This window comes from Scyliorhinus torazame, chromosome 7, assembly GCF_047496885.1.
Source record: "Scyliorhinus torazame isolate Kashiwa2021f chromosome 7, sScyTor2.1, whole genome shotgun sequence".
NCBI classification, from domain to species: domain Eukaryota; kingdom Metazoa; phylum Chordata; class Chondrichthyes; order Carcharhiniformes; family Scyliorhinidae; genus Scyliorhinus; species Scyliorhinus torazame.
The window spans coordinates 70,414,101-70,437,058 of NC_092713.1; the positions used below are offsets into that span (position 1 = coordinate 70,414,101).

At 46.9% G+C, this 22,958-nt stretch overlaps 1 protein-coding gene across 2 annotated transcripts in view; it reads right to left on the bottom strand.

Annotated features, from left to right (window-relative positions):
- Positions 1 to 22,958, bottom strand: part of LOC140426304 (zinc finger FYVE domain-containing protein 9-like) — a 240,937-nt gene that overhangs the window by 12,613 nt on the left and 205,366 nt on the right. For both annotated transcript variants that reach the window (XM_072510889.1, XM_072510887.1), the window contains exons 9-15: positions 22,279 to 22,503; positions 22,115 to 22,197; positions 20,898 to 21,002; positions 10,041 to 10,191; positions 5,934 to 6,014; positions 5,401 to 5,563; positions 3,265 to 3,370 (exon numbers count right to left, since the gene is read on the bottom strand). In XM_072510889.1, coding sequence (XP_072366990.1) covers positions 3,265 to 3,370; positions 5,401 to 5,563; positions 5,934 to 6,014; positions 10,041 to 10,191; positions 20,898 to 21,002; positions 22,115 to 22,197; positions 22,279 to 22,503 — 914 coding nt within the window. The remainder of the gene's footprint in view (positions 1 to 3,264; positions 3,371 to 5,400; positions 5,564 to 5,933; positions 6,015 to 10,040; positions 10,192 to 20,897; positions 21,003 to 22,114; positions 22,198 to 22,278; positions 22,504 to 22,958) is intronic.

The following is a 22,958-nucleotide window of genomic DNA, read 5'->3' on the forward strand; positions in this document are numbered from 1 at the left end:
CCCAGGGAGCTGGGGTGGGGGCGCTGCCAATTCGTCTGGCAGCAACCCACTTGAAATACTTGGGGGTGCAGGTGGCTCGGGACTGGGGGGGGGGGGGGGCCCAAAGGTATAATTTTACTAGTTTGGTGAGGAAGGCGAGGGCCGATTTGGCAAGGTGGGACAATCTCCCTCTGTCTTTGGCGGGCCTGGTGCAAGCAGTTAAAATTAATTGTTCCCATTTCAGTGCCTGCTGGTCTTTCTAACAAAACCTTTCTGGGCGGGGGGGGGGGGGGCAAATTGATCTCCTATCACCTTTATTTGGGGGGTGCAGGATAAGGAAGGTGGTGTTGCAGAGAGGGCAACAGGCGGAGGGGGCTAAGCGCCCAAACGTACTGTTCTACATTTGGGCGACGAATGTGGAGAAAGTGAGAGGCTGGACTAAGGAGGGGGGCGACCCAATGGGTTAAGATGGAGGACAGCACGTGTATGGGGTCTGGGTTGTGGGTGCAGGTAGCGGCGCAGCTCCTGATGGCACCAGCTAAGTACACACTGCGTCCGGCGGTGGTGGCACTTTGCAGATCTGGAGGCAATTTAGGCAACATTTTAAGCTGGGGGCCGGTTCGACTGGATGTGAGGTTTCGGAGATAGAACGAGAGGGAGATTAAGGATATTAAGGATCTGTTTCTTGGGGGATGATTCACGAGCTTGGAGGAGTTGGGAGAGAAGTATGTGTTGGCGCAGGGGGAATGGTTTAGATACCTGCAAGTTCTGTATTTTGCAAAGAAGGTTCTCCCGATAGCACCGATCTCCTTGTTGTTGGAGGCGGTGCTGTCAGGGGGAGGGGAGGGTATCGGCAATTTATGGGAGGAACCTGGAGGAGGACAGGGTTTCTATGGAGAGGACTAATGCGAAGTGGGACTGTGGGAGGTGCTGCGGAGGGTGAATGCCTCAACTTCATGTGCGAGGCTGGGGCTAATACAGTTGAACGTCGTGTATAGGGCAAACCTCACAAAATCAAAGATGAGCCGGCTGTTTGAGGAGATGGAGGATGTCTGTGGCGCTATGGAAGGGGCCCCGCAAACCATATTCACATGTTTTGGTCCTTCCCAAAGCTGGAAAGGTATTGAGCACTATCCCGGGGGTTTTGCATACAGATGTGGAGCCCGGTCCACCTAGAAGCCATTTTAAGGGTGTCGGACCAGCCCAAGTTGCAGGCGGTTGTGGGGGGCAGACGTTTTAGCCTTTGCCTCGCTTATCGCTCATAGGCAGGTCCTGTTGCGGTGGAGTTCAGTCTGACCGCCTTGTGCCTCGATGTGGCGGGGGGAACCTGCTGGGGCTTCTGACCCTGGAGGTGGTGAAGTTTGAGTTGAGGGGGTTGGGGGAAGAAGGGCTTCTATAATTCTTGGGGATTGTTTATTATGCACTTTAGGGATTGGTTGCCGTTGAATGTTAAGCGGGGTTAGGGACTGCTTTCTTTTCGGTTTTATTTTGTTGGGGTTGTTCTGTTTCTTTTTTGTATTGTGAAAATGAGGAAAATAAGGTGAATAAAAAAATATATTTTTAAAAAGTTTTTGTCAGGAAAATAAAGGTCGTTTTAATATCCATATTTAGATTGGTAAACATTAGAAATAAATTATAGTTTTAAGTGTATTTAATTTAATATTTCTATGCCTGGAAGGGTAAAACCTATAGTTAGATTTGCGCTGGAGAAAGGTGCTTGCATGAGTTGGGTTGGTTATGTTCCAACTATGTTTCTATTGTGCTTAGAAAGCACTATGGTGTGAAGAATAAATAAATCAACAGTGGTTGCTTTGCAACTGGGGCCTTGTAAGTTAGAGAAGCTTTTAGTTTGGCTAATTTGACTGCAGTTGGAGATAGGTAGTGAGAGAAGATAGCTCTCACAGCTCTGCAAGAAGCAGTTGGTTTTGGAAGGCTAAAAGAGAGAACATCTCGCTCAGCCTTGCTAGAAGAAAAGCCATACTATGGAGTAATGGTTAAGAAAACAGATGCCAGAAACCTAATGTCCAACAAATTAAGGAAACTAGAAAAATGAAGAGGTGTCCAAAAATGTAGAGTGAACAGAAGCCAAGTTCCGGTTCAGAAGAATTCAAGGCAGAGTAAATAAAGTGTTCCGAGTAAAAGAGACAATTACAGTAACCAGATTTAAAGTGGGACATCAGTCTTCAAAGGTAAAATAATTCAGATTCTATTTTAATACAATCTGAATCAAGAGTTGAAGCAATTGTGAACAGTTTGCATAGCAGTCAAGACGAAGAAATCCTTTTGGGGTTGGTGTAAAATCCTGGACTGGACTAGGTGCTAAAAGTGGAGCATAATCTTTGTTTAAAAGTATCATTTGGAAAACCTGATCTGGAGTGCAAACCACTAAGGGAAAGCATAGTTATGAGAGAACATTTTAAAGTGTGTTTATGGGAGGGAATTTTGGAAACTCTGACATGATAGTCTGGGGGGATTCTAAGGAGACATGCACAAAATTCACTTTGGGTTCAGAGTTAAAAGTGTATTTTCCCACAGTCATCTTGTGTGCTTAAGAGGGACTGTGTTAAAGAGACCATTGAAGATGAAAATGTACTTTGTAATCCACGTTAATCCTAAAATCTGTAATTGTTAAGAGGGAGTATGAAAATGAAATGAAAATCACTATTGTCACAAGTAGGCGTCAAATGAAGTTATTGAGAGAAGCCCCTAGTCGCCACATTCCGGCGCCTGTTCGGGAAGGCTGGTACGGGAATTGAACCGTGCTGTTGGCCTGCATTCAAAGCCAGCGATTTAGCCCTGTGCTAAACCAGCCCCTAAAGGCGTATTGTATAATAACTAATTTTTTCATGTTTAACAAATATTTTTTTCTCGTTGTTAAAACTAATTAGCAGTTCAGTGACTGTGTTCCTCCATATGTTTTTTAAAATTACGGTCTTTTGAGCCACGTTTCATTCTGGGATCTTCCCATCCAGTTATATCAACTGGGATCGTAACATTATAGACCTGGAAGAAGCTGAGAGTGATGTTCAAAGGGATCAGTAGTAAGATCACTGTCCTTCATTAATCTGCCTGAAACACATTGAGGAAGATTATGTTTTTATCTACATATTGTATATAGTCAGAGAAAAATGTGCTGATCAGTAGAACAGTGAAAGACAGTGGCACCTTTTCGCTCCCCTAATGAAAAGATCAATAAGAGATGATGCCTATCCCAAGATGCCCATAAAATTAATGCAGAACAATGATGCTGACCAGAAACAAAGTATTTAAATATATTTTTGTTACCTCTGTCCATCTGATGACCTTGCCATTTGTTTTGAATTCTGACCCATGAAATATCTTAACACTTGCAATTTCATCCATGGACTTTCCATCAATTGGACTGACAACACTGCAATTTGAAAATCATATAAATTAATGCACTGATAATTTAATAAATTACAATCATAAGCACAACACCTTTATTGTAAAGGTAAAGATAAAGTCGCCAAAGTCCCAGATGACCATGGGCTGCTTTCCCCTTTGATAGTGGTGATTAACCTGAGGATCACCACATCTCAGGTTAGGGGCAAGGTTGAGAAGGCGGGACCTTCATGAATACTCTCAGCTGGTATGGGAATTGAACCAACGCTGCTGCCTTGCTCTGCATCATTAACCATCATGTCTAGCCACCTGAGCTAAATTGGGCCCCTTTATTGTGCAACTACACTGTCTAGCTAACTGGAAATGAGAGTTGGTATAAATGGGTCTTTTCTGGTTGGCAGGATGTGACGATTGCTGTACCACAGGAATCAGTGATAGGGCCTCAAATTTTCACTATTCATATAAATGGCTTGGATGTTGACACTAAGATAGGTAGGAAAGTAAATTGTGAAGACACAAGTAGGCTACTAAGGGGAAAAAAAATTGGCAAAAGAGGTATAATGTGGGCAAATGTGAAATGGTCCATTCTGGCAGGAAGAAACTTATCTAAATAGTGAGAGATTGCAGAGTGAGGTGCAGATGGATTTGGATAGCCTGGTGCATGAATCACAAAAGGCTAATAAGACAGCTACAGCAAGCAAATAGGACGGTTAATAGAATGTTATTGTTTATTGTGAGTAGAATGGATTACAAAAATAGAGAGGTTATGCTTCAGTTGTCCAGGGCATTGGCGAGACCACATCTGGAATAGTGTGTACAGTATTGCTCTCCTTATACAAGGAAAGATGTAAACGCATTAGCAATTCAGAGGTTTCCTGGACTAATACCAGGATCGGGCAAGGTCGTCTTGTGAGGAAAGGTTGGAGAGGTTAGGTTTGTATCCATTAGCGTTTAGAAGAGTAAGAGGTGACTTGATCAAAACATTTAAGATCCTGAGGGGTATTGTGGATGTGTAGAGGATGTTTCCTCTTGTCGGATATCTGTTCTACCCTCACGAGTAACAAATGAGCTCATGAATAGCAAGTACAAATTAGATCAACAGCCAAATGAAGGTGAAGCTCAAATACATTTGACAATCTAAACAGCTGATTCATAGAATCCCTCGAGTGCAGAAGGAGATCACCCAGACAATCAGGTCTTCACCGACTCTCCGAAAGAGCATCCCACACAGTTCCATTCCCCCGCCCTATCCCCGTGACCTGGCCTGCACATCCCTAGACACTACGAGGCAATTTAGCATGGCCAATCCACCAAACCTGCACATCTTTAGACTGTGGGAGAAAAAGGAGCACCCGGAGGAAACCCACGCAGACACAGGGAGAAACATGCAAACTCCACAGTCACTCGAGACTGGAATCGAACCCGGGTCCTTGGTACTGAGGCAACAATGCTAACCACCATGCCACCCATGCACTGCCAGTTTAATACATAAATAGTATTGTACAGCGATTCTGGTCTATATTTTCACTTTTCAGAAATATGCAGTAAATTCATACAGGGAGCAGGAGGGTATGAGATTTACAACGTGCCCTCCAAGCTAACTGCCACTCCCAAAGTCCCCACACAGGCCACGCTCAATTCAACATGTTAATTTATGTGCATGGCCATGTACGAGTGGTAATTTAAATTGCCCGCACACTCAAAAAAATTCAGAGGTGACTTTGTTAGGAACATCGGAACTAGGAGCAGACGTAGGCAATTCAACCTCTCGAGCCCACTCTACCATTCAATCAGATCATGGCTGATCTCGTCCTGGTCTCAAATCTACCTCCATACCTGTCGCCCATATCCTTTTAACTGTTTTTTTTAAAATCAGAAAAATATCTAGCTCTTCAGCATTTCTTATTGCACGATCGGATATTCTGCCCAACTAGCCTACACAAATCCCTGATCATTCTCATATTGAAGAGCTATTTTATTAGTATTATTTTACAAATTGTAATTTTTAAGTTAGTCTAGTTTCCCTTTCCTGCTACTATTTTAATGCCTAATATTTACCCTTTGTTGATATTTTTGTCATCTTCTGTCCACTGTATATGGACATGTTCCTGTGGTTCTTCTGCATCAATTTTGCCACATGTTATGGTAAAATCTTTCATCTCTCGTAGTGTCTGCCGCAGAGAATCCATTGTTTCAGCTGAGATTTGTACCATCATACCATCTGAAAATACAGTATTCAAATAACATTTGTTTACAGCAAGACAATCAGAAATCAACTCTCAGATCTGTGGTGCTTTGAATAGGATGCAAATTTGCATCTTTTTCTACCAAATGTAAAACACATGCCAGTTGTAATACTGCAACCCATAGGAAGTGTTGAACAGTTAAGAAATTGTCCAGATTAATTTTTCCAGAACAGTACAAAAGGGTTGTTTTTAAAGAGACACACCGATGCTCCAGCATAGTTGTTTGTATCGTCTTTGTAATGGAGGCAAAAACGTGTACGCAAAATAAAGTTTCTGAACTGGATAAGACATTAATGGCGGAAAGTGATATTTTCTTCTCAATTGTATTTTGTTCAGTATCATTACCTTCTACAATGCTGGACTTGGCCAGGTAGCCAGAAGATGATTTCAGAGCACCGCTGAACACAAAAAAGCTGGCTCCCGTAACTGCAAAACAGAATGACAGAAAATTTGTCACTTACACTAACTGGGGATAATTTTAATGTGTATTCACTGCTGTCAAGAGTTATGCAATGACCATAGTATCTTTTTTACAGACTCTACTGTAAAGAATTCTTTTCTTTTTTTAAAGTATTTTTTTATTCTCCTTTTTCACATTTTCTCCCAAATTTACACCCAACAATAATCCGTTAACAAATGTAATGTTAATTCCCAAATCAATAACAACAATCCCATCCTCCCACCAAACATCCAAACATTAGCCCGCATGTTAACATAAACAAATGGCAAATAGGAATCAGGAATCACTCATAGTCACCATTAACACATACAGTCCCCCCCAACCCTCCCAGCCCCCAACCCCCCTAATGTTCGATGTGATCCAATTCTCGAAAGTGCATAATGAATAATGCCCATGAATTGTAGAATTCCTCCATCCTTCCCCTCAGTTCAAATTTGACCATTTCAAGCATCAAGAATTCCAGCAGGTCCCCCCGCCACGCCAGGGCACAGGGTGGAGAGGTTGATCTCCACCCGAACAGGATCCGCCTTCGGGCAATCAACGAGGTGAAAGCTACAACATCTGTATCTGTATCATTTCCAACCCCGGCTGGTCCGACATCCCAATATGACCGCCCGAGGGCCCGGGTCCAGTTTCACTTGAACCACTTTAGAGATTACCCTAAACACCTCCTTCCAGTAATCCTCCAGTTTTGGACAGGACCAAAATATATGAATGTGGTTTGCGCCCCCCCCCCACCCCGCCTGCAACATTCACATACATCTTCTACCTCCTCAAAGAGCCGGGTCATCCTCTCCCTTGTAAGGTGCGCTCTTTACACCACCTTCAGCTGTATCAGCCCAAACCTCACACACGAGGTGGAGGCGTTCACCCTCCAGAGCACCTCACACCAGAATCCCCCCTCCATACCCTCTCCCAATGCTTCCTCCCACTTTGCCTTTATCCCTTCTAGCGGCGCCTTCTCCTCCTCCAAAATAGCCTCGTAAACCGCCGATACTACCCCCTTTCTCCAGTCTCCCTGTCGTCAACACCTCCTCCAGCAATGTGGAAGCCGGCTCTACAGGCAAAGTCTCGAACCTACATGTGTCTAAATATCTCCCCCTGCTCCAGCCCATATTTCGCTTCCAGCTCCTTCAATCCTGCAAAACGACCCCCAAGAAACAAATCTTTTCCTAAATCCTAATTCCCTTCTCCTCCAATCTCTGAAAATTTCCATCCCACTTCCCTGGCTCAAATCCATGGTTCCCCCGAATCGGCATTTCCCTTGACCATGCCCCCGGCCCGAAGTGCTGTCGAAACGGCCTCCAAATTCTCAATGAAGCTATTACTACCGGACTCCCCGAGTATCTCCCCGGGGCCGTCGGTAGCGGCGCTGTCGCTGGCGCCTTCAATCCCGACCCCCTACCCAAACTCTCCTCCATTCTGACCCATTGGGAGTCAACCCCTCTGACCCAGCTCCGTCCCTTCTCCACATTCGCCACCCAGCAATAATACACCAGGTTCGGAAGACCCAAACCCCCACCTGCCTTCCTCTCTGTAGTAGCGCCTTTTTAATTCTGGCCACCTTCCCTCCCCATATGAACAAGGTCATCCTTCCTTCAATCTCTCTAAAAAATGCCTTTGGCAGGAAAAATGGCAGGCATTGAAAAATAAACAGGAATCGCGGCAGCACATTCATTTTAACCGCCTGTACCCGACCCGCCAATGACAGAGGGAGACCATCCCACCTTGCCAGGTCAGCTTTCACCCTCCCCACCAAACTAGAAATGTTGTACCTATGGAGCCCCCCTAATCTCATGCAGCCTGCACCCCCAGGTATCTAAAGTGAGTCCCTGTCTTACGGAATGGGATCCCCCCCATCCCTGCCCGTGACATCACAAAATATTCACTCGTCTAGATTTAATTTGTACCCTGAGAAAGACCCAAACAACCGAAGCAGCTCCAGTATTCCCCCTATTGACACACTTGGTTCCGACATATATAATAACAAGTCATCGGCATACAAGGACACCCTATGCTCTATCCGCACCCCGCACTATCCCTTTCTATACCCCCAAACTTCTTAATGCAATGGCCAATGGCTCAATCGCAAGTGCAAACAGCAGGGGGGGCCATGGGACATCCCTGCCTAGTCCCACGGTGGAGAGAAAGTATTCCGAGCTGATGTTATTTGTACGGACACTGGCCTCCGGCTCCTTATATAATAGCTTTACCCAGTCCACAAATCTGGGTCCAATTTCAAACTGCTCTAGAACTGCCATCAAGTACCCCCATTCTACACAGTCAAACGCTTTCTCGGCGGCCAATGCCACAACCACCTGTTTCCTTCCCCTCCGCCGGTAGCATAACCACGTTCAATACCCTCCTAATGTTCGAAAAGAGCTGCCTCCCTCTCACAAACCCAGTCTGATTTTCACCTATCACCTTTGGGAGGCACTCTAGCCTACCTGCCAGTACTTTCGCCAATATCTTTGCATCCTCGTTTAAAAGTGATATGGGCCTTTACGATCCACACTCCGTCGGATCCTTATCTTTCTTAAGTAACAGGGAAATCGATGCCTGCCCCAAAGTTTGTGGTAACACCCACTTCCCTATCGTCGCCTCAAACATCCCCACCATCAGCGATACCAGCTTATTTTTGAATTTTTTATAATATTCCAACGGAAATCCATCCGGCCCTGCCACCTTCCCCAACTGCATCCTCCCAATCGCATCTTTTATCTCCTGCTCCACTATCGCCCCCTCTAATGTAGCCCTGTCACCCACCCCAAACCTCTGGTACGCCAGCCAATCTAGAAATGCCTGCATCTCCCGTCCTCCCCCAGGTTTGTTCTGACCTGTACAACCTCTCATAAAATTCCTTAAAGACCTTGTTAACCTGATCTGGAGCTACCACCAACTTCCCTGCCCTGTCCCGCACATGGACAATTTCCCTTGCCGCAGCCTTCCTACGGAGCAGACCGCCAACATATGCCCGCCTTCTCTCCATGCTCGTATATTGCCCCCTTGCTCGCCACAATTGGCGTACCGCCTTCCTGATAGATAGTCGGTCAAAGCTCGCCTGGAGTTCCTTCCTCTTTTCCAACTGCGCTGGGTCCCTACCTTCTGCATACATCCTGTCTACCTCCATTTATCGCCCTCTGACGTTCCAACCTCTCTTTGTCTAGCTTAGCCTTGAACAAGATCACCTCACCCCTCATCACCGCCTTTAAAGCCTCCCAGACAACTGCCTTTGACATCTCACCCGTGCAGTTAAAAGCTACATATTCCTTGATTACTTTTTCAATTTTGTCACAGGACCCTCGGTCCAACAGTCCCACATCTAACTTCCAACCTGGTCTCTGTACCATCCCCTTCTCCAGTACCATATCCACCCAATACGGAGCATGATCGGATATTGCAATTGCCGAGTACTCCAACTCTTTAACCCCAGCCAGCAGCGCCTTCCCCACCATGAAAAGGTCAATCCGCGAGTACACCTTATGGACTGCTAAGAAAAACGAGTACTCCTGTTCCCTCGGGTGCAGAAAGCTCCATGGGTCCACCCCTTCCATTTCCACCAGTAGCTCAGCCTGCACCCCCCCCCCCCCCGCCCTACACGGGGCTAGTGAGCGTGGCCCCCCCCCCCCCCCGCCCTACACGGGGCTAGTGAGCGTGGCCTTGAGCTGTCCAATTTTGGCCCCTGCGCCAAGTTCCAGTCTCCCCCCACTATCAGCTAGTGTGTGTCCAAGTCGGGGATGGCCCCACACACCTTCACGAATCCCACATCGTCCCAATTGGGACCATATACACATACCAGCACCACGAGCCTCCCCTCCAGCGCCCCTGTCACAATCACATACCTACCCGCATGATCTGCAACCAACTGTAAAGAATTCTAAGCACTAGGAATGGTAGTTTCATAGAGAAATACATACCAACACAAAATAAATAAAATGTTGGAATAATTTTGTTTTCTCAGATATAGACAAGGCAACCTCACAAGCACTTACCCTTTCTGGGCTGGTTGTGGATACTGATGGCCTGTGTTTGGTAGTTTCCATCATCATTCTGAACACACACCAAGTGTGAATCTGCCTTCTCATTGAAGCAAGCTCCAAACGCTAGCACATGCTCATTCGATTTGTTCATTGCTTTCATCATCTTCATCAGTTTGATCCCGTAACAAGGAGAGACAGTTCAAAATAACCAGTCTTTAAAGGATTAGAAATACCACCCATACAAATTCCATTACTGTCTACACCAATTCCATTTTGCATCAGATAATCTAAACCGCATGTGCAAAATAGATGTGAACAGAGTTTAAGAACAACATCTAAAATTGTGCTCAATATTAAGCTTTAGAATAATTTCAAAAACAGCTAGATTTATATGTTTTAATATAGAGTTTCCCATAATTTACAAGGGCTGAACATAACTGTCCAGTAGTGGGATACCTATCCAATCAAGTTAAATGATTTAGTAAATGCTGGCAGTATTGATCATAATGTTAGGGACGATGGTAATTGGGGAGACAAGAGTGGGGTGAGGAAAATGTTTGATCATTAACTTATTGCACTTGATGCTGCATTAGTGTTCATTGCAAATTAGCATATCCTGGGACAAAATCCCAAAATACACCTCCCTCCCATTTAAAACTCTAATGCCCGCTAATATTTGGAATAATTTCAAATATTTACTCAAGACAAATACCACTTCACAATCCACTTGGCTATTAATTACAACACACATCTTATTTTGTCCAATTGAGCACTTTATTTTGCAAACTATGTTTAGCACCAGTATTTCTCATCCGCTAACTTTCATAACATTCAAATTACTATTTGAATTATAACTTCAAAACTTATTAAAAGTGTTAATTTTAGCCAAAGGCCATCAGTTTTTCAAAAATACACGCCCATACACTAGTGAAATCTTACAAAATGTACCAAACTCATGATAACTAAAATTCCAAGACTTAACGCTATTCAAGAGTCAAGTATGAAGCTGTAACAATTTAATAAAAAAGTACATATATCAAATACTTCCCGAGACCAGTACTGGTCACATGGTTCAGAAGTTTCAAAATAGAATACAAGGGGATGACATGCATCCTTGCTTAATATATTTCTGAGATATAAAAACGGGATTATAATCACACTTTTTTTTTTTGAAAAGGGTTGTGCAGTCCTTTGGTTCTTCATCGATCTTGTTTTTTTTTTAATTCTTAGCTTACTCCTCGTTGTTGGCCTCGAACAGGTTTCGGAACAGACCAACAAACTGCCCCCAAGTATCCAGCAAGCCTTCCTCTGACCCTCGGGTGGCGTACTTAATCTTCTCCAGGTGGAGAAATTCCGAAAGGTCAGTGAGCCAGTCTGCAGCTTTGGGTGGTGTGGCCGATCGCCAGCCGAGCAGGATTCTCCGGCGTGCGATTAGGGAAGCGAAAGCAAGGGCGTTGGCCCCCTTCCCCATGTGTAACTCTGGCTGCTCCGATACCCCAAGGATTGCCACTATTGGGCATGGCTTCACCCTCACCCCCACAACCTTGGACATTGCCTCGGAGAAGGCTGTCCAGAACCTAGCAAGCTTGGGGCAAGCCCAAAACATGTGGGTGTGGTTGGTTGGACCGCTCTGGCACCACTCACATTTGTCCTCCACCTTTGGGAAGAACCTGCTCATTCGGGTTTTGGTCAGGTGCGCTTTGTGCACCACTTTGAGCTGCATAAGGCTGAGCCTTGCACAGGAGGTGGAGGAGTTAGCCCTGCTCAGTGCTTCGTTACAGAGCCCCCACCCTACCTCTGTCCCCAGTCCGTCCTCCCATTTTTGTCTGGTCTCGTCCAGTGGTGTTCGAGCTCTGTCCAGTAGTTGTCCGTATGTTTTTCCACATAGCCTCCCCTTTTCGCTGCTTGTGCCTATCGGGTCCTCTAGCAGTGTGTTTTCTGGGGCCCCGGGAACCCTATTGTCTCTTTGCGGAGTAAGTGTTTTATTTGGAGGTGTCTCAATTCCTGTCCTTTTGCTAGTTTCCACTTGCTCATCAGTTCATCCAGTGTCGCCAGTCTGCGTCCTACGTAGAAGTCCCTGACCGTCAGTGTGGCCCTGTCCTGCCTCCATCTTTTGAGGGTGGTTTCTAGCATGGCTGGGGGGAATCTGTGATTGCCGTAGATGGGGGGCCATTTTAGTTATCCCAAAGTGCTGTCTCAGCTGGGTCCACATTCTCTGCGTGGCCGCTACCCCTGGGCTCGTTGTGTATCTTGCTGAGGAGTATGGGAGTGCTGCTGTAGCCAGGGCTCGGAGGGTTGTCCGTTTACAGGATGCCTCCTCCACTTGTACCCAATCTGTATTGGGTTCTTGTACCCATCCCCCCAATCTTTCTGCCATTGCTGCCCTGTGGTGGTATTGTAGGTTTGGTAAGACCCACTTTGATTTTTCTTCTTTGCAGTATCGGTTTGGGAATTCTCAGGTTCTTACCCCTCGACACAAATGCAATGTTAGACTGACTACGTTTTGGAAAAAGGCCTTGGGGATGAAGATCGGAATGGATCTAAACAGGAAGAGGAACCTTGGCAGTACGTTCACCTTAATCGTCTGCACTCCCGCCAGTGAGCCCCACCTTTGAAGATCTTTTCTTACTCCCTCCACCAAGCTGGTCAGGTTCCACTTGTGGATCTGTGTCCAGTCTCTGGCTATCTGGATCCCCAGGTAGCGGAATCTGTTCTGGGTCGTTTTAAACGGGAGCCCCTCCAGCTCTGTCTCTCCCCCTTTTGGATTCACTGGGAATGCCTCTCTTTTGTCCAGGTTACGTTTGTAGCCCGAGAAGGTTCCAAACTCTTTCAGTATTTATGGTATTGCCTCCTATGGCTTCGAGACAGAGGAGCAGGTCATCTGCATAGAGTGAAACTCTGTTCTCTCCGGATTCGCTTCCAGCTTTTCGCGTCCCACAGGGCTATCACCAGGGGTTTGATCGCTAGCGCGAACAAGAATGGGGACAGAGGGCAGCCCTGTCTTGTTCCTCTCTGTGGCTGGAAGTATTCAGAGCTGGTGTTAGTTCGGACACTCCCTTTGGGAGCATTGTACAGGAGCCTCACCCAGGCGGTGAACCCCGCTCTGAGCCTAAACCGTTCCAGTACCTCGAAGAGGTAGCACCATTCGACTCTGTCGAAGACCTTTTCTGCATCCAAGGAGACGATCAACTCTGGTGTTCTCTCCCCTGGTGTGGGGGGGCAGGGGGTAATTATTACATTCAGCAGCCGCCTGATGTCTGCTGTGAGCTGCCTCCCCTTGACGAAGCCCATTTGGACCTCTGCGACCACCTCTGGTATGCAGCCCTCTAGCCTTTTGGCCAGGACCGTTGCGAGTATTTCCGCATCCACGTTCAGCAGTGAAATGGGTCTGTATGATCCACATTCCGTCATTTTTGGGTATCAGTGAGATTGCGGCCTGCGTTATCGTGGGGGACAGGGTGCCCCCTGCCAGTGAGTCTGCGAACATGCCCCTTAGGTGTGGGGCCAGGACTGGTGCAAATCTTTGTAGAAGTCCGCCAGGAACCAGTCGGGTCCTGGTGCCTTACCCGCCTGCATGGAGCTGATGCTCTCCATGATTTCTCCCAGATCTATTGGTGCTTCCAGCTCCCCCATCTGTCTGCCCCACAACTGGTAGTTCCAGTCTGTCTAGGAACTGTTTCATTCCCGCGTCCCCGGGACTAAGCAAAAAAAACAACCCCCAAAACCCCCTAAAAGTTCAGTCCTTTAGTGGAAGCTGCCTCATGCACGTCTTCCCCTTACAGAGCGCCACCAGAAGTCTGATTATAATCACACTTGACTGCAGTTTTTAGGTTTAGGGTAATTAATAATTTCATAGATCAACCTGAACTACAAAAATGATCATTTAATTACAATAAATCAGCAACATTAATTGCTTCATAATATTCGTTTTTCATAAATCCTAACAGTATTATTTATTTGTTTCGTAGATCATTATTTGCCTTTTACGTTATCCCAACAAATGTTAATATTCAATTTTTCTCCTATCCTTTAGAATTAGGCTGCATGTATTTGGACCAAAACACTAGGAGGAGCACTTACTGCACATGTGCAGATACAGCAGCGGTTCCCAACCTTTTATATGTCACGGCACACCTCTATACTATAAAAACAATTCTGAGCAACACCTCAGCGAGTCTGAGAATTGAACGATGGTGCAGTGGTTAGCATTGCTGCCTCACAGCACCGAAACCCGGGTTCGATCCCGGCTCCAGGTCACTGTCCGTGTAGAGTTTGCACATTCTCCCCATGTCTGCGTTGGTCTCAGCCCCACAACCCAAAAAGATGTGCAGGGTAGGTGAATTGGCCATGCTAAATTGCCCCTTAATTGGAAAAAAGAATTGGGTACTCTAAAAAAATGTTTTTTTAATTTATTTTTATTTAAAGTACTTAATCCTGGAATTGAAAATTGGCCTCAGTGATGGCGACCGTGGAACTACCACCAACTGTCGTAAAAATCCCATCTGGTTCACTAATGTCGTTTATGGATGGAAATATGCCGTCCATATCTGGTCTGGCCTACATGTGACTCCATATTCAGAACAATATGGCTGCCTCTTAACTGCTCTCTTAAATAGCCCAGCAAGCCACTCAGTTGTGACAATTAGGGATGGGCAACAAATGCTGGCCTTCTCAGGGATGTTCACATCTCATCGAATAGAAAAATAAAAGTGGGGTTTGATGCTCTGCAGCCAGCCTGTGCTGTTCCTGCCGCCAAATGGAAAGATGTCAAGGTCAGTTGCAAGGGCGTTTGGAGTGCCAATTGCACACACACAATCTTTCCAGATATCTCTCTCATCAGCGGGAGTTAGAAATACAGACTTAGGACGTTCCGGGTGCGGCGATGACCAGCTGAGTCGCACGTTTCGGCAGCTCCCGGTGGAACGGACTTTTGGGCTCTTGATAGGAGCCCCAACGGCAATTTTAACGGCTAAAAACACTGTGCGGTAAACCAGAAGGGAATTCCCCCTGGACACGGATGGAAAAAGGAGAGGAAAGTGGCCGGATTGCGGAGGATCCTCTAGAGCAGCGGCAAGGAAGGCAAGCACAAAGCAAGATGGCGTCGGAAGGTGGCCGTCCAGTATGGGGCCCTGACCAACAAGAGTTCCTGCGGCGCTGTGTGGAAGAACTTAAAAAGGAGATGAAGAAGGAGCGGCTGGCCCCGATATTACAGGCGATTGAAGGGCTAAAGGAGAAGCAAAAGACCCAGGAGCAGGAGCTTCGGGTCGTGAAGGCAAAGGCCGCTGAAAATGAAGACGAAATACAGGGCCTGGTGGTGAAGACAGAGATGCACGAGGCACAACACAAAAGGTGTGTGGAAAGGCTGGAGGTGCTGGAGAATAATGCGAGGAGGAAGAATTTAAGGATTCTTGGTCTTCCCGAAGGTGCAGAAGGGGCGGACGTCGGGGCATATGTGAGCACGATGCTTCACTCGTTAATGGGATCGGAGGCCCCGACGGGCCCGTTGGAGGTGGAGGGAGCTTATCGAGTTATGACGCGAAGACCGAGGGGTGGAGAAATACCTCGAGCCATAGTGGTGAGATTTCTCCGCTATAATGACAGAGAGATGGTCCTCAGATGGGCGAAGAAAACTCGGAGCAGCAAGTGGGAGAACGCGGTGATCCGCGTATATCAAGATTGGAGTGCGGAGGTGGCGAGAAGGAGGGCAAGTTTTAATCGGGCCAAGGCGGTGCTTCACAAAAGGAAGGTCAAATTTGGAATGTTGCAGCCGGCAAGACTGTGGGTCACACACCAAGGGAAGCACCACTACTTTGAGACGGCGGAAGAGGCGTGGACATTTATCGTGGAGAAGCTGGAATAGGCGGGCCAGAAAAAGAACGTTTGGGACAAAGTGTGGGGTGATTACGTGGGGGGGGGGGGGGGGGGGGGGGGAGGGGAAGGGATGATCTCTCAAGTTGTTAATCTTGCGACCCTGTAACTTTTCTCTCTTCCCCATGTCGTGGGGGAGAGGGGGGAGGGAGGATGAGGAATTGTGGGCGCCGGCCATTAGGGGTGAGGCCAAGTGGGAAACGCGGGCCTTGTTCCCGCGCTATGGTAATCATGGCGGGAACAGGGAAGCAGGAAGGAGGGTGCCTCGCACAGTGGGGGCGGGGGGAAGCCGAGGTCAGCCAGAGTTTGCTGACTTCTGGGAGCAACATGGGGGGTGCAATTACGCTAGAAAAGGATCTAGCGGGGGGGGGGTTAACTGGGTTGCTGCTGCTGGGGAGAAGGGGAAGCTGGTACGGGGTGGGGTGGTCGAGGCGGGAGGGCGCCGTCGGGGGGTGATACGGCTACGTGGGAACCGGGTGAGGAGCTGGATTAAAAAAGGGGCTGGCTAGTCGACAAGGGGGGGGGGGGGGTAAAAGAGCCCCCCAACCCGGTTGATCACGTGGAATGTGAGGGGGCTGAACGGCCGATTAAAAGGGCACGGGTACTCGTACACCTAAAGAAATTAAAGGCAGATGTGGTTATGTTGCAGGAGACGCATTTGAAACTGATAGACCAGGTCAGACTACGCAAAGGATGGGTGGGGCAGGTGTTTCATTCGGGGTTAGACGCAAAGAACAGGGAGGTGGCTATATTAGTGGGGAAACGGGTACTGTTTGAGGCAAAGACCATAGTGGTGGATAGTGGGGGTAGATACGTGATGGTGAGTGGCAGATTGCAAGGGGAGGCGGTGGTTCTAGTGAACGTATATGCCTCGAACTGGGATGATGCCAATTTTATGAGGCGCAATTTGGGACGTATCCCGGACCTAGAGGCGGGAAAGTTGGTAATGGGGGGAGACTTCAATACGGTGCTGGACCCAGGGCTGGACAGATCGAGGTCCAGGACCGGGAGGAGGCCGGCTGCAGCTAGGGTGCTCAAGGACTTTATGGAGCAGATGGGAGGAGTAGACCCCTGGAGATTTAGCAGGCCTAGGAGTAAGGAGTTCTCGTTTTTCTCCTATGTCCATAAAGTATATTCACGGACAGACTTTTTTGTTTTGGGAAGGGCGCTGATCCCGAAGGTGACAGGGACGGAGTACACGGCTATAGCTATCTCGGACCACGCTCCACATTGGGTGGACCTGGGGATAGGGGAGGAAAAAGAACAGCACCCGCCCTGGAGAATGGACATGGGATTATTGGCAGATGAGGGGGTATGCTTAAGGGTGAGGGGGTGTATTGAAAGGTACTTGGAGCTTAATGACAATGGGGAGGTTCAGGTGGAAGTGGTCTGGGAGGCGTTGAAGGTAGTGGTTAGAGGGGAGCTGATATCTATCAGGGCACATAAAGGAAAGCAGGAGGGTAGGGAAAGGGAGCGGTTGCTGAAAGAACTTTTGAGGGTGGACAGACAATATGCGGAGGCACCGGAGGAGGGACTGTACAGGGAAAGGCAAAGGCTACATGTAGAATTTGACTTGTTGACTACGGGTAATGCAGAGGCACAATGGAGGAAGGCACAGCGTGTACAGTATGTATATGGGGAGAAGGCGAGCCGGTTGCTGGCCCACCAACTGAGGAAGAGGGGAACAGCGAGGGAGATAGGGGGGGTGAGAGATGAGGAGGGAGAGATGGAGCGGGGAGCGGAGAGAGTGAATGGGGTGTTCAAGGCATTCTATGAAAGATTATACAAAGCTCAGCCCCCGGAAGGGAAGGAGAGAATGATGTGCTTTCTGGATCAGCTGGAATTCCCTAAGGTGGAGGAGCAGGAGCGGGCGGGACTGGGAGCACAGATTGAGATGGAGGAGGTAGTGAAAGGGATTGGGAGCATGCAGGCGGGGAAGGCCCCGGAACCAGACGGATTCCCGGTGGACTTTTATAGGAAGTATATGGACTTGCTGGCCCCGCTTCTGACGAGAACCTTTAATGAGGCTAGGGTAAGGGGGCAGCTGCCCCCGACTATGTCAGAGGCATCGATATCGCTCCTCCTAAAGAAGGAAAAAGACCCGCTGCAATGCGGGTCCTATAGGCCCATTTCTCTTTTAAATATGGATGCTAAGATTCTGGCCAAGGTAATGGCGACGAGGATAGAGGACTGTGTCCTGGGGGTGGTTCATGAGGACCAAACTGGGTTTGTGAAGGGGAGACAGCTGAACACGAACATACGGAGGTTGCTAGGGGTAATTATGATGCCCCCGCCAGAGGGGGAAGTGGAGATAGCGGTGGCGATGGATGCCGAGAAAGCATTTGATAGAGTGGAGTGGGATTATCTGTGGGAGGTGCTGAGGAGATTTGGCTTTGGAGATGGGTATATCGGATGGGTACAGTTGCTGTATAGGGCACCGATGGCGAGTGTGGTTACGAATAGACGGGGGTCCGATTATTTCCGGCTTTACAGAGGGACGAGGCAGGGGTGTCCCCTGTCTCCATTATTGTTTGCACTGGCGATTGAGCCCCTGGCCATAGCACTGAGGGGTTCCAGGAAGTGGAGGGGAGTGTTTAGGGGAGGAGAAGAACACGGGGTATCTTTGTATGCGGATGATTTGTTGTTCTATGTGGCAGACCCGGTGGAGGGGATGCCAGAGATAATGCGGATACTTGGGGAGTTTGGGGTTTTTTCGGGGTATAAATTGAACAAGGGGAAAAGTGAGTTGTTTGTGGTGCATCCGGGGGAGCAGAGCAGGGAAATAGAGGATTTACCGCTGAGGAAGGTAACAAGAGACTTCCGGTACTTGGGGATTCAGATAGCCAAGAATTGGGGAACCTTACACCGGCTTAATTTAACACGATTGGTGGAACAGATGGAGGAGGACTTCAAGAGATGGGACATGGTGTCCCTGTCACTGGCAGGTAGGGTGCAGGCGGTTAAAATGGTGGTTCTCCCGAGATTCCTCTTTGTGTTTCAGTGCCTCCCGGTGATGGTCACGAAGGCTTTTTTTAAGAGAATCGAGAAAAGCATTATGAGTTTTGTGTGGGCTGGGAAGACCCCGAGAGTGAGGAGGGGGTTCTTGCAGCGTAGTAGGGATAGGAGGGGGGCTGGCACTACCGAGCCTAAATGATTATTACTGGGCCGCCAATATTTCAATGGTCTGTAAGTGGATGGGAGAAGGGGAGGGAGCGGCGTGGAAGAGATTGGAGAGGGCGTCCTGCAAGGGGACCAGCTTACAAGCAATGGTGACGGCACCGTTGCCGTTCTCACCGAAGAAATACACTACAAGCCCGGTGGTGGTGGCAACATTAAAAATTTGGGGGCAGTGGAGACAGCATGGGGGAAGGACGGGAGCCTCGGTGCGGTCCCCAATAAGAAATAACCATAGGTTTGTTCCGGGGAGAATGGATGGGGGATTTGGAGCATGGCAAAGAGCTGGGGTAGTACAATTGAGAGATCTGTTTGTAGATGGGACGTTTGAGAGTCTGGGAGCGCTGACGGAAAAATATGGGTTGCCCCAAAGGAATGCATTTCGGTATATGCAACTGAGGGCTTTTGCGAGGCAACAGGTGAGGGAATTCCCGCAGCTCCCGACGCAGGAGGTGCAGGATAGAGTGATCTCAGAGACATGGGTGGGGGATGGTAGGGTGTCGGACATATACAGGGAAGTGAGGGACGAGGGGGAGATCATGGTAGATGAGCTGAAAGGGAAATGGGAAGAAGAGCTGGGGGAGGAGATTGAGGAGGGGCTATGGGCTGATGCCCTACGTAGGGTAAACTCGTCGTCCTCGTGTGCCAGGCTAAGCCTGATACAATTCAAGGTTCTACACAGGGCGCATATGACTGGAGCACGGCTCAGTAAATTTTTCGGGGTAGAGGATAGGTGTGGGAGATGCTCGAGAAGCCCAGCGAATCACACCCACATGTTCTGGTCATGTCCGGCATTACAGGGGTTCTGGGTGGGGGTGGCGAAGGTGCTTTCAAAGGTGGTGGGGGTCCGGGTCGAGCCAGGCTGGGGGTTGGCTATATTCGGGGTTGCAGAAGAGCCGGGAGTGCAGGAGGCGAGAGAGGCTGATGTTTTGGCCTTTGCGTCCCTAGTAGCCCGGCGCAGGATATTGCTTATGTGGAAGGAAGCCAAACCCCCAGGCGTGGAGACCTGGATAAATGACATGGCAGGGTTTATAAAGTTAGAACGGATCAAGTTCGTATTAAGGGGATCGGCTCAAGGGTTCACTAGGCGGTGGCAACCGTTCGTCAACTACCTCACAGAACGATAGAGGGAATGAAAAGGAAGAAAGACAACAGCAGCAACCCGGGGGGGGGGGGGGGGGGGGGGGGGGGAGGTTTGTATCTTTGGAGAGTAACTATTTTTGACAAGGCAGTTGCCATTTAGTTTTGTTTTTGTTCCTGTTTATATATTATTTATTTATTTGTTTAAAACTGGTCACTGTTATTTATATTGCTTTATTGTTGTTTGAAAGAAAACCTATGTACTGTTATGTTTGGCCAAAAAATCTTGAATAAAATATATATTTTTTAAAAGAAATACAGACTTACTGTTCCGCACACACAACTCTAAATTATTACTGTACATTCAACGATCACTAAATAGGACATTGAACCCATCCTTACAAAGAAGCCTGGTGCTCTCCTATCACAGCTACTGGCTGCCTCTTGAAATACCCCATGGTTATTATCTCCACTACCTATCCAGAAGGCCACTTGATAATTGTGAAAAGTATTTCAATGACTTGCATAAACTAACGCTGAACTAAATACCAATTCTGAATACAGAGGAAATGCGAACAGTTGATCTCAGCATATGGGGTGGAACAGGCTTCACAATTATCCACAATATTCCTGGACTTACAGGAAGTGTTGGGGAAGAAAATCTGCTCCTGATCTGTATTTAGTACACGCAAGAGGTGCAAGCATAGTGATGTACTTAGGAGCTTTTAAGTAATCCAGGTATCGTACCTCATTGTATCGATTGCTGGGGACATTGATACATGTCCTCCTCACTTCCATGTCCACAACAAGCCCCTGCACGACAGGCAACTTGTACTGGTAATTCCTAAAATCCTGAATGAAGAACTTTCTATAAGTACGATATTAATATTGAGTCAACATATTGCAGAACAAATAATTTTGCAATTGTTAAGACTTCCACATTAAATGAAAATTTGGATGTAATGCAACTGCTGCCAAGGTATCAATAAATGCTGCAATAGTTTCCGATAAAAAGAACAGAAAAGTACCAAAATTATTTTAAAGAACACACCTCAATCGTCAAGAAGTCATCTGTATCAGTATAAATTACAATGACAACACATCCGGCTGTCAGAAACAGATACAAATAGCCAACCTAGATCTAAACTGCCATTGGCCACATATGACTATCAGTAACTAGGTTACATTTTCCTCTGAAAGAATTTAAAACAAATAATATTATTATATTAAAAACAATTACCAGCATTTATTAGAGAATATCAACCCACCAGCATTTAGCCTGTAGGTCATGAAGGTGTAGTGTGACAAATGGCTTTATTCTATAATCCTCCTCACCAATACTTATGGTACATAATAATAATAATCTTTATTATTGCCACAAGTAGGCTTACATTAACACTGCAATGAAGTTACTGTGGAAATGCATATTTATAAACTGCTCTTCTTTATGGCCCTTGTACCATGCCCTCCCAGATTTACATCTTACAAAACTTTCCACTTTACAGTTTCCAACAAATCATGATCCACAATGTTTTCAAAGACTGGTCATCTCCAAGCCATCTGCTGAACTTCACAAATTAAAGTTTTAAAATCTCTCAAGTAACCTACTGTGAACCACCCACACTTGTTTTCAGCAAGTGATTTGAGCACCATCAACCAATGATATTAGATAGGCACTGATTACCACCCAGAGTTTGTTCATGGAATCTTATAAATTAACAAAGTTATGATGTTTCTTATTTAATTAGACAGGTGCTGCATGCAGAGGAAAGAGGGTTTAACCATAACTATATATAAACAACACCTACTCAATTTTGCAACATTCAAATTACCAAAGGCAGTGTAGTAATAGTTAATTATCCTAGAAAATTCCTATAATTTTGTACATATTGACCACTGTAACATATTTTGCAAGGGAAGGAAGCCAGGGGTTTTCTCCCAGAATATGCCCATGAACAACTTACTGCAAGTAGGTTCATAATTGTATGTCCAGTCTCTCCAAACAGAGGTTTACGAAAACGTACACTGAACAACGGACATGGATAAACTGCAAAAGAAAGTATTCATCAGGAGTTGCTGCTTCAATTTTTACCCAAATTGGCTGATACATATTTACTAAGTTACTCACATCTATACTCTGCTCCAAGACGCAGCATAAGGCGAATGGGGAAAACCTTAGCCCAAGGAGTTTCCCATTTCTGAATTAGAATGCCGAACAGGTAAGGTGGGTTGGGAAGGACCAGGTCCTGCAGAGACTGAAAAGTAGCTGTAACATACAGGAATCCACCATGTTCTCTACTGCCAAGAAAACTCTGGGTAAAGAAGGAATGACCCAAGTCTCCCACCACATTTCCTAAAAACAGATTAATGTTAAATTGTAAACAGAAATAACTGTGTAACAGTGAGAGGCAGTTGAAGTTGCATGTCTGCACAAATGCTATAAATAGAAAAAGAGTGGAGATTTTCAATACTGAGTTGTATGCAGTCAACATAATTTAATAAAAGTATTTATATCAAAATGAAATTGAATTAAATTATGTATTATAGATTGCTGCTCTACATGGGTGATCTCTAATGGAGATCAGGGGTGGGATTCCCAGGTACACCAGCCGCGTTTTCTGGCACGGCATTCTCCATTCCCGCAAGGTCAATCGGGTTTCCCATTGTGGCCACTGCACGCCGTTGGGAAACCAGTGGGCGTGGGTGCGCTGCCAGAGTATCCTGCCGACAGAGAATTCCGCTGCACATATTCTCGGTACATGCCCTGGCATAAAATCCAATTCTTTTTTTTTTAATAAATAAATTTAG